Source organism: Micromys minutus, assembly GCF_963924665.1.
Source record: "Micromys minutus genome assembly, chromosome: 18".
NCBI classification, from domain to species: domain Eukaryota; kingdom Metazoa; phylum Chordata; class Mammalia; order Rodentia; family Muridae; genus Micromys; species Micromys minutus.
Genome location: NC_137953.1, coordinates 5,014,289 through 5,026,788, shown reverse-complemented (window position 1 = coordinate 5,026,788; position 12,500 = coordinate 5,014,289). Strand labels below are relative to the sequence as shown.

Here is a 12,500-nt window from a genome sequence, read left to right as displayed (position 1 = left end):
AAGCATGGTACAGAAGAACATGATGCAAAAATATCGCAGCCAAAACAGTCAGCAGCAGTACTAAAGGGCTGGGAGGAGTGAACCAGAAGCAGAAGTGTAAGAAAGATCTCTTATCAGAAAGTGGGAACGTAGGAAAGACAGAAACTGTGAGGAGAGTTTAAGGACAGGATTACTTCAGAATGAATTTTTAAACAGTAGCCTGTAGCTTTAAGACATTTAGCCGATGGAAACTGCCCACAGAGACTGGTACTGGGAGTATAAATGTCACCAAATAATGGCCACTTCACTCCACTACTCACTTGGGAATTCTCTGTTCTGTGATCCTTCTTTAGAATAAGACCAGACCAACAAACCTAAGTCATCGCCCAGGGGTCAGGGACAGTTTTCAGAACACTCAGAGAAAAGCTGGGTTGGATCGGGGTCATCTAACATGCTGACAGAAAGAGTTCTAAGGGGAGAAAGAGGCACCGATGGAGAGGAAATAATACTTTGGAAAAGGTACAGGGAGAAAACACTAGAGATGTACACAGTTCTGCACAGGATTTAAAATAAAACATTTGAAAATGTTTGGCCCAGGGAGTGCACTATTAGGAAGTGTGGCCTCGTTGGGGTAGGTGTGGCCTCGTTGGAGTGGTTGTGGCTTTGTTGGAATGGGTGTGGCCTTGTTGGAGTAGGTGTGGCCTTGTTGGAGTGGGTGTGGCCTTATTGGAGTGGGTGTGGCCTTGTTGGAGTGGGTGTGGCCTTGTTGAAGGAAGTGTGTCACTCTGGTGGTAAGTTTAGAGACCCTCCTCCTAGCCATGTAGGAGACAGTCTTCTCCTGTTTGCTTTTGGAACAAAGTATAGAACTCTCAGTCCCATCCCCAACCCCTCCTCACCATGCCTCACTGCTATGTTCCCACCTTGATGATAATAGACTGAACCTCGGGACCTATAGGCCAGCCCCAATTCAATGTTGTCCTTTATAAGAGTTGCCTTGGTCATGGTGTCTGCTCACAGCAGTAAAACCCTAAGATAAACATGTATTTTCAAAATTTGCTTAAAGTTAAACTGATCTGAATACTTGTTGAAAACAGGTTGTTAGGCCTGGAGAGATTGGAGTACTGGCTGCTCTCTACAGAACCTACATAGCAGTTCACAACCATCCATAAATCCAGTCCCAGGGCATCTGATGACTTCCTCTGGCCTCCAAGGGCACCTGCATTCACATGCCCCCCTTTATACATACACACTGAAAATTAATAATAAAACTTAGGAAAAAAACTTTTAAATCAGTTACAGATAAAAATTACTCTACCAACAAATCCAAAAAATTCGGCATTGAAACATAAGTGAAAAGGCATCTCTGTGATACTGGAAGGTAATTCATAAGGCACCACTCACCCCTGAAGCACTATTTTTATAGATTTTACCAGTATAACCTAAAGGCAAAAGGCAAGCACTACCTTAATTCTTAATTTGGATTTAGAAACCATGCAAAAATGCCTGCTATCATCGTTTATAAGTTAACATGTTTTGGACAGTAAAGGAAATTCAGTGTGACTAACACTATGAGGGAAATCGGAAACAGTTGGATAAATGATTTAGTAACATGCTTAGGATGCATATAGCTACATGTTACCTCATCCCTATATGTAACCCAGAAGCTTTTCTTTGCTCTAGCATTAAAAAAAAAATTAAAACATAGGCTATAAAATATACTGAAATAAATGTAATTAAGCAAACAAAGAAAGAAACCAAAAGCCTAATATGGGGTCCTGAAGAGATGACTTAGTGGTTAAGCACCAAATGCTCCATCATGAACGCCAGACTTTGGATCCCAACATCATGTCAGACGGCTCAACACCTGCAACCCAAGTCCATAGGCTCTGGCACCCTCTTCTGGCTTTCTTAGGCACCTGCACATGCAAGTACACACACACACACACACACACACACACACACACACACACAAGACTCGCTTGGCTCACTGCTCTGGCAACAACCCTGTTCTTCCTTCCGGAACTCCATCCAAAAGAGGTGGCTCTTTATCCTCTGCTGTAAGTCTATTTTCTTCCTGTTGTCCCCTCAGTCCCAGACCGAATTGTAATATATGACAAATAAAATGCATCGGAGATTTCCGGGTGCTGCTTACAGGTAAAGCGTTCTCGCAGCATACAGGAGGCCCTGAAATCAGTATGCATGCAGAACCAGAAAAATAAGCTGGCTCTAGAGGCGTGGCTCAGCTTCACTGGTGTGGCTCTCCTGATGACTTCTGAGTGTGCATTGCAATGGCTGAAACATTGTTTTAGCCTTCTTTCTGCTGCTATGATAAAACACTCTTAACCCAAAGCCACAAGGATTTACCTGGGTCATAGTCCATCACTGAAGGAAGCAGGGGCAGGAACTCAGACAAGCATTTGAAGCAAAAACCATGGAGGAACACCCTTGCTGGTGACCATCAGGCTTGTCACCCTGCCTTTCTTATATACCCAGCATGTACAAAGCATTGGGTTTGGTCCCCAGTCCTTGAGGTGATGTTGAGACAGAAGTATCAGCAGGCCACAGCCAACATCTGCTGCATGGTGGAAGTTTGAGGCCTGCCAGGGATAAATGAGACCCAGTCCTACAAAACATAAAATGCAAATAAAAATAAATGCCCCCGGCCGAAGAACAATGATATCTGGGTCCGTCAAACAGATTAAAGGACCAGGGAAATGATTTCTCTGGACTGCAGTGATTCTCTTTGGAGCTTGTGAAAGCTTAGAGGGTAACACTCAGGTCCCATGAATGCCCAGATCTTCTGGCCTGGAGGGCTTCCACTCAGAAATCTGTCGTGTTTAAAAGATTGATTCCACATTGGGATCTATTCGGTGGAGTTACTGTTTTGCTTTGGAGTCTTGCTTGGAGCCAGGGAGCTGTCGCGTCGAGTGATGGATAAATCACCTGACAATGTGGTCTAGACAGAAGCTACTGTAGACTGACCTCAGAGAGGTGATTGTGCTGAAATGCTTGCCGAGAAAATGTTGACAACGAAGACCAGGAAAAGTCTGTCTGGGCAGCAGAGAGTCCTTGGGAAATGCAAGAGATGCAAAGAGCAAGGATTCCAGGGACCACTGTTAGCTGGTGAGGTGTTTGGATACACAAGGACTAACTGCATATACTGTGGTAATCTGCCAGGACTGGCCACTCGCAGGAAGAGCTGCAGACTTCTGCAGAACAAAGCTTTCTTCACCACCAGTAATGGCTGAACATGTCTCACATAGGTTCCTGCGTTTGAACACCTGGTCCCAGCAGGCGGCTTTATTTGGGAAAACTGTAAATTCTTTAGGAGATGGAATCTTGCCTGAGAAAGATGGCATGGGGTGGTGAGGGGAGGGGCAGGCCTTTTAGCTTTATGGATGAACGCACTTCCTGTTCCCGCTCTGTTTCTGCCTATGTATCCACAGTGACCGAACAGCCTCCTGCACCTGCTGCCCTGCCTTCCCTGCCTGCTGCGAAGTTTTTTCCAGGACAGGCGGGGACGTTGGACTTCATCTCTTTGGAGCTGCGAGCTCAAATAAACCCTTTCTCTCTTAAGCTGCTTTGGTCAGGGTATTCAATCACAGCAATAGGAAAATAAAAGCACCATTCCATGTGAAAAACATGGTGCTTTGGCACTTCTGATAACTTCCAAGTGTATATTGTAGTATCTGAAACATTGTGTTAGCCTTCTTTCTATTGCTACAATAAAACACTTTAACCAAAAGCAACACGGGTGGGGGGGATATGATTTACTTAACTTACACTTCCAGGCACTGGCCACTGTTGAGAGAAATCAGGGCAGGCACTTAGGCAGGAGCTGGAAGCAGAAATAGCAGAGGAACACTGTTGATGGACACTTTCGGGCTCATGTCTAGCTCTACCTTTATCCTAATAGCCCAGGACCACCTGCCTAGGGTTGGCGCTGCCCACAGTGGACAGAGCACTCCTACATCAATTAACAACCAAAACTAATACCTCACAGGCATGCTCACAGATCAATCTGATTTGGGCTATCGCTTAAATGAGACTTCCTTTTAAAGTGATTCTAGGCTAATGCCACCTTGACACTGCCTAGGAGAAACATGATAGAAAACGCCCACCTTCCAGAGCTGACTTCTTTTGAGAATGAAAGATAAACCTGGTTTGATTAAAACAAATGTAAAAAAAAAAAAAAAAGGAAAAAAGAAAAAAAAGCTATCAGTTGCTAAATACCCTCATGTAGAAACATGTAGTTGGTAACTGCCATGCCATGTGTCACTGTGCCCTGTAGGACTGTGAAACGTCTTGTCAGGAACTATATATAAGTTTAAATGCGCCTACTTGTGTCTGAACTTCCCATACTCTAAGACCATGTTCCTTTTGGAAAGATTGGATGCCATAACCATGCTTGAGAAGTAAGATTAGAAATCTTCAAATTCGTTCGCAGGGGTGGGGAAGGTTACTAAAATACAGACAGAAGAATTTCCTCTTTGGAAAAATGACACTTAAGTGTTTGAGAAAACTATATGAACTTTTCCATATGCTCATTATAGCGTTAAATAATCATCGTGGCTGGTAATCTTTGAAAAATATCATTTAAGTAAAATCATATCTTGTTTTTGAAAGACAAGGACAAAAATTAGGAAAACATGGATGAAATTCTTAATAAAATGTCAATTTTATGAAAACGAACATAAATCCTAAGCACTTCCTATGAGAACACTAACTGAAATATAATTCAGTTCGTTTAGTTCAGAATATTTTTATTCTATGTATATGAATGTTTCACCCGCATGTATTCATGTGTGCCACATGTTTGCAATGCCCATCTGGACCAGAAGAGGGCATCAGATCCGCCGAAATTGGGTCCTTCACGTAAGCAGTAAGTATTCTTTGCTATTGAACCATCTCTCTAAACACCAGAGTTTCTTCATTGAATAAAAGCATGTATATTTAACTAGCATCAGTAAGAACAGCAAGACATGAGTGGTCTGGTGAATTTGCTACTAGATACCTGCATTGTGCACAGGTGGGCCTCTCCGTTGGATGTTAGAATCCACATTATACACTCATCAGTCAGCAAGAGCTAGCGGCCTAGGAACAACTTCAAATTCTGGTGCCTCAGCACGATGCAAGTTTGTTCCTTGCTCGTGCTTGACTCCTATAGTGACCTGGTCGGGCCCGTGGCACACAGTCACCAGGGAATTCCATGTATCAAGACCTCACAGCTGTATCTTCAGGAGCATGGAGATGCACCAATGAAAAGACCACAGGGAACGATGTCCTTCCTCCTTCCCCCTCCCCTGTTTGTCTGTATTTCGGGACAGATGTGGAAGAATAATGCAAATAATGCCTGCTTACAATCTATTGGTCTGAACTGGTCACATTATCTCTGCCTGATTGCAAGGGAGGAGCTGGATAGGAAAACAAGGAATGATATATAAATTATATATGGCAAATGCATATAGGATACTTGTGCAATGCTATCAGAATTATAGTAGATCAATTAGGATGACTAATAAATATAAATATTAAGCCACCTATATAATGTTTGATATTTTAACCTGTGTTGCCAAGGTAACGAGGCTGGGCATCTGATTCACCAGGAAAATGAATGAAGCCGTCAAAACTCATCTGACCACATGAAAGGAAATGAAAGTTAACTTCTGTAATTTGTTTTTCTGTGCTCAATCGTTTTGATGAAACTTTTGCACAAATACAATGTTTCAAATCAGACACAAAGCTGCCCAGTTTAATCTATCTGTGTCTATCTAACATATGTTTAATCATATTTTACATGTGTAGTTTAAATTTTTATGTATTTTTATTTTACGTGTGCAGGGCTTTGCCTGCACAGATGTGTCCCCAAAGCCATGGAATTGGCGTTACAGATGATTAGGAGCCACCTGGACATCAAAGCCAGATCCCCTATGAAATAGACAGTGATCTTAACCACTGAGCATCTCCCCAGAACCCTGTCTTACAGTTTTTAAAGCTATGATTCACTTAAATATACTTTCGCCCCTTTTTATATTACAATGTTCTAAACTTTTTCATTATACAAGCTACTGATTATATAAGACTTGTCTATCTATGTATTCACTGTGCTTTGAGCCCATGCCCTGATACCCTCCCTTTTAGTCCTTCTCAACCCTTAGACAGTTTTCTTTCTACCTTCATTCACGTACTTTATCTTTTAAAAGATTTATTTTATTGATCTCACTTTTGCCAATACAAAATAAAACCCCAGGGTGAACGTATAACCTTCAGGTAAAAGCAAAACTAAAACTTGGCAAGAAAATCCAGGAGACTACTGAAATACCTAGCATCTGGGGGACTTCCTCAAATTAGAACTAGAAAACCCACACATTGTTAAAGCAAATATGACCACACAAAAATCATTGAGATTTTATGGCCACATGCAAATTTAAGGGAAATAATACTATTACTTAAAAAATGTTTTAACTTTTATTTATGTTGTGTATATAAGTACACTGTAGCTGTTTTCAGACACACCAGAAGAGGGCACCAGATCTCATTAAAAATGGTTGTGAGCCACCATGTGGTTGCTGGGAATTGAACTCAGGACCTCTGGAAGAGCAGTCAGTGCTCTTAACCAATGAGCTGTCTCTCCAGCCCCTCAAATATTTCTGACAGTCAAAATATAGGAGAAGTAACCATATTATTTAAAAAATGTTTCAAATATTTCTGGCAGGCAAAATTTAGGAGAAATACCAGTATTATTAAAATGTTTCAAATATTTCTGACAGGCAGCGTGTTCATATCTAAAATACAAAATATATGAGTAGGGGGCTAGAGACATGAATCAGCACCTAAGAGCACAGGCAGCTCTCCGAGAGGACCCAAGTTCAATTCCCAGCATCCACTTTGCAGGTAACGACCATTTGTTACCCCAGTCCAGGGGAATGCAATGCCTTATTCTGAGCACCAGTCCAAAACACCTCAACACCAACCCCCACAGAAAGACAGTATTAAAAAAAAAAAAAATGGCTAGATGGTAAATCAGTGAGACAAAGCCCGGGCACTTGAGAAGAGGGACACCCAGACAGTCAAAAGCTCTAGTAGCTGAGGAAATGATTTTATAGTTGTGTTATAGCCGCTAAAACAAACTTTAAAAAACTAAGACCGAATCTCACCTAGTACTAGGTGCTGGAGAGGTGGCTCAGTGGTTAAGCGCACACACACACTACCCTTGAAGAGGACCTGAGTTTAGTCCCTAGCAGGACACCAGAGAGGGGTCACAAATACTTGAGACTCTACCTCCAGAGGATCTGATGCCCTCTTCTGGCCTCTGTAGACACTACACTCATATGCACATAGCCCCTCACCCTCCACACACACTTAATATCAGATCTGCATATGCATAAACACCATGCTATATAAATGTGAAAATAAGTTCTGCATCACTTGTGTGAATATCACCAGCTTTTCCCATTTCAGAGCAAGTCCATTCAGAATTGATCACACAAAAAAATAAAAAATAAAAAGATCACTGTCTGAGGATGTTGCTCAATGCTGGAGTGCTTGTCTAGATTGTGGAAGGCCCTGGTTTCAATCTCTTCGAACTTCAGATAGACAGGAAGGGAAGAAAAGAGGAAGGAAGAATGAAAGGAAACATCGTAGACACAGGCTTTGGAGACAAAAGTAAGGAATGTTTATTGTAGTCTTGTCTTTTTATAAGGTTTCTTTTTAAAGATGTGTGTGTGTGTGTGTGTGTGTGTGTGTGTGTGTGTGACCACAAAAGACAGAAGAGGGTACAAATCCCTGGAGCTGGATGTATATAGGCTGTTGTGCGTCCTATGGCGTGTGTGCTGGGATCTGAACTCTCGTCCTCTGCAAGGTCAGAGCATATTCTTAACCACTAAGTCAACCCCACAGCCCTGCAGCACGGCTCACAGAGGCAAAAACTCAAAGTGAATTTTCATGAATAGAAAAATGAATGTGTAAGCTAGACTGCACTGATAGCATAAAAACAATATCTAGCCATTGAAAAGAATGCGTTAAACCCATGCCTACCAGCCTGGGAGTGTTTGGACAAGGTTTCAGGCAAGAAAAATAGCACGTGGAACACAATAGAAATCCCCCATTTGCACTTACAGCGTGGGTGTTATGTGTTTGTGATTCTGTCTGCCTACAGGAAGCCTGGGCAAACAGGCGGGGATTTAGACTACTTTGGCAACAGGATTTACTTTGGGATAGGTGATTGTCTTTCGTGTCAAGGAATGGGAACAAAATGAATAGGACAGTAAAGGAGGAAATAGCTGGCTTTCAGAGAAACTGCATGATCAGAGCATGCAGTCGGGTGTGTGCAGACAGGGTGTGCAGTCAGTATGTGTGTGTGCAGACAAGGTGTGCAGTCAGTATGTGTGTGCAGACAAGGTGTGCAGTCAGTATGTGTGTGTGCAGACAGGGTGTGCAGTTGGGTGTGTGCAGACAGGGTGTGCAATAAGTGTGTGTGTGTAGACAGGGTGACACTTCCCATTTCGGGATGAGGCTGTTTATTGTTGTTGATCCACTAAATGTGACTCTAACATGAGTGTGTGTGGTTTCTCTGAGAGAGATGATAACTTCAGCACGTGGCGTGCACTCCTTGTTTCAACTGTCAGTTCAGCACAAGCCAGCCTCATCAAAGCACGCCTAGACGCTCGGGGAGAAGACTGTAGCTAGGGTTTGAAACGAAGGGCACGGTATCTGCAGACTTTAGCCGAAGTGACATGGGTCAGTTCCAGAGGAACTTTCTCCTCTCTCACCTCAGCCTCTGCCAGACCCAGCTCTTCCTTCAGGCTTCTCCTTGCATTTCCTTGGTTGGGTGACGCTGTCTCTCGGAAACAGTGCCGTTTTATAGCCATTGCGTCTTTCCGCATAGACCGCAAGGGTTTGCCTTCTCCCCGCCACTCTCTGCTTCTCTTGCCTTCTTCTGTAGCCCCGGCTCAGCAGTAAGGGATCTGAGGTGGAGAAAACAAGCTTTTCTTTCCCAATCCGGATCACACAGCTGTTCTCCGAAAGGCATCCCAAGAGTTTGCTCTGTTGGGCTTAGGGGTTTTAGGGATGCCTGGGAGGCACCGGCAAACAGGAAGCTTGGTGGTTTCCATAAGCGCTGAAATCTCAGCCTTCAACAAAACCAGAGTTCAGTAAGCCCTTTCCTCCCCCGGCCAGAGTACTATTAGCCTGGCTGAAGCCTGGACAATAAATTACACAGCCGCAAAACACCTCATGTGCGACACAGCGCGGGCTTGCTAGACCAGTGTATAAAGGCATCTCCCCCGGGTGTCAAGAGGGATGCAACCCATAGCAATGGACCAGTGTTTCCCCCCTGCGGGGATCTCAGGGTCTCAGAACCCGCGGTGGTGGAGGAGACCCACTGAGGAGCAGCTGGAAGCTCCTGGAACCTTGCCAAGGGCAATCTGCCAGGAATACACTCCTGAGCTCTAGCCATCTCAGCTTCTTCAAAAGGACTGATGTTGCCGAGGAGGCTTGTCCATCTGCTCCCTGACCAGCCACCAGCTTAGCCCTTTGAGTATCAGGCAGGCGGGATGAGGAGAAAAGACAGGCAGAAACTTGCCTGTCAGTCCGGGTGCAAAACTGGAAAGAGGAACCTGGCGGAGACCCTTCCCATACCTCTCCAGTTTCACCTAGCCTCACCAACTAGACAGGCACAGAGGAGGCTGTTAGGTTGCTGGGAGCGAACTAGTCCGCGAAGGGTACTACTGGCCAATAGCCCAGAACCGTCAGTCCTGACTTCAGACCAGCCAGCTTCTGCCCAGCTCTCACATTCACCGACCTGGGCGGAGCACAGACCCCTGGTGTCTGCAGCTGAGAGGGCAGTCATGGGGTTCCCTTGCAGAGCACCTTATAGCTGCTCCTTACAGAGGGACCGAGTCAACAAAGTGACTGGGATAAAGGTATCCCAAATGCTTGGAGCCCCCTTTGGAGTCACTGCTTTTGGGGGTTGGGGAGCAGGGAAGGGGAATCAGTCCACCAGGAAACAGAGCTAGGTGTCTGGGGGTTTCCTTAACGGAACGAAAGTTGTCTTTCGGACTTCTGAAGCAGGGCGTGGTCACCTGTCACTTCTGGGTAGCAACCAGAGTGTAGTGGTGGGTACCCCGCCCCCACACTCGACCCCCAGTCGAGCGTCTCAGTAGAGGTTATCTTGAGGCACCCGGGCTGAGCCTCAGAACGTCAACTGTCCTCCACTTCAGCTGTTTCCCAAAATCCTTCCTTTCTGCTAGCATCCCTGGCGCAAGAGCCCTATCTGGGTCTTTTCTTCCCAGGCCACCTTGTCGCCCCCTCGCGGAGTGCCGGGTTCGTCCGGGCTGCAGAACGCCCACAGCAGGTCACAAGCAGCAGAAGGCGTGGTGGCTGCGGCGGTGGAGCAACACCGCTGCCAACAACTGGCGCAGCTGCTGCGCTGCGCTCCCGCTCGGGGCCAGCGAGTACGCAGTCCAGGTACAGCCCCTTCCCAGTGACGTCTCTGCAGCGGGTTATAAAAGCCTAGCGCGCACCCGGCCAAGGCTCTGCTAACTCCTGAGTCCAGAAGAACCCAGACCGAGAAGCTGTGGGTGGCAGTAGAGGCTTCGACCGAAGCAAAGTAAAAAGGGAGCTCACCAGCTGGATGCGGACCTCAGAATCGGGCCAGAGGACCAGAACTTTTGCGAGCAGCGCTTCTTCCCCCGAAGCCCCCATCCAGCGCCCAGCTTTGCCTTTCCCGCTGCACGCATTTTAGTGGGAGTTGCTGGCAGCGGCAGGTGCAGAAAGGCGGGTTGTCTTGCCTTCTGGAACTGTGTGGAGTGCAGCTGCTTTAACGCGAACAAGAGCCTAGCTTGCAAGTGGAGGAATTTAGAGCGACCGGGCAAAGAGCAGACACAGGAGAAGCGGTGCTCCTGCTAACCAGGACTGAGTTCTGCCCAGGAGACTTCCTATCTCTTGTGTGCAGAACCTTAAGCATCTGCAACAAGATCCCGCAGAAAGGAGGGGTGGTTTGTGTGTGTGTGTGTGTGTGTGTGTGTGTGTGTGTGTGTGTGTGTGCCTCTGTGCGCACTTGTGAGTACCTGTACACCCCAGGTTGCTGCCTTGCCCCAAAATGGATAACGTCCTTCCCATGGACTCCGATCTCTTCCCCAACATCTCCACCAACACCTCTGAGTCTAACCAGTTTGTGCAGCCTACCTGGCAAATTGTCCTTTGGGCAGCCGCCTACACGGTCATCGTGGTGACTTCCGTGGTGGGCAACGTGGTGGTGATATGGATTATTTTGGCCCACAAGAGAATGAGGACAGTAACCAATTATTTCCTGGTGAACCTGGCCTTCGCTGAGGCTTGCATGGCAGCGTTTAATACGGTGGTGAACTTCACCTATGCGGTCCACAACGTGTGGTACTACGGCCTCTTCTACTGCAAGTTTCACAACTTCTTCCCCATTGCTGCTCTCTTCGCCAGCATCTACTCCATGACAGCCGTGGCCTTCGACAGGTGAGTCTGTAAAATTAAGAAAGTGCCCAGCTCTTGGGGAATGAGTCTGGGGCTGGATACAGTGTAGCCGAAGAGTCACACTGGGTCCGTGCGCTGGGCTCTGGCTGGCTGCCTGCTGGAACCCCTGGACCTCAGGCGCCCACATCTCTTTCCCATTACTTTTTCCGCCCTTCACTAGCCTCTCTGCCTTTCTTTTCAATACTCCCACCTCCTGTCTTGCTCTTTCCCGTGCATTCTTTCTCTCCTTTCACCTAAGTGCTGGATGGGAGAGATGAACAGGTTGGCCAGGGACTCCTTCAGGAACTTGTCACTCTGGGTCACACTCTGTGATAGCTTTGTGTTTTAAGTAGTCCTCAGAAAACTCCTCATTTTTTTTTTTCAACCTTTCCGGAAGATACAAGAACGTTCCATTCCTCAGTCCGGGCTCCAGTGATACATGAGAATGGCAACCGTTTGACCACAGTCTTGAAACACTTCTCATTCTCACTCGGTGCTCTTAAGAGCCTCCCACTCAGGACGGAGGACCAGGTTCCTTTCCAGGGCTTCCCCAGGCAGAGATCCAGGAAGCTTCCCCAGGCAGGAGGTGGGGGGGTGGTCTGAATCTCTTTTCCTACCAAAGGTCAATGGTTTTACCCTGTGTATCCACAGAGAAGCATACTTGTTAGAAATAATCGAGACCTAATGCCTCCAACCTTCAGATGAGGGTTTCTGAAGCCTATTGGTGATGCAAAAGTTGGATCTTTCAAATGTGAAGGCTGGCATTCTGGAACAAGTGGCTCTTCGGGTGTCATGAGGGGAAAGTCGAGGCTACAGCGCCAATATGTTGGAATTGACTTTTTCCTGAGTGTCTTGGGTCTTCCATGCATGGCTTATATGGACAGGGCTACCTACTGCTCACTGGGATGTAAAAGTGTGTTTAATAGTTGACACAGGGACCTGGAAGTGGATTGTTTTGCCATTGTTGTTGGGGTTAATGAATGTGCAAAGCCTGTGGGAAAACATCAAGGGAAAATAGATCCCAAATTACAACC

At 46.0% G+C, this 12,500-nt stretch overlaps 1 protein-coding gene across 1 annotated transcript in view; it reads left to right on the top strand.

Moving 5' to 3' along the window:
• Positions 1-11,080: 11,080 nt before the first annotated feature.
• Positions 11,081-12,500, top strand: part of TACR1 (tachykinin receptor 1) — a gene marked incomplete at both ends in the record, with an annotated part of 148,485 nt that continues 147,065 nt past the window's right edge. The window contains one exon of the mRNA XM_080932565.1: positions 11,081-11,469. Coding sequence (XP_080788691.1) covers positions 11,081-11,469 — 389 coding nt within the window. The remainder of the gene's footprint in view (positions 11,470-12,500) is intronic.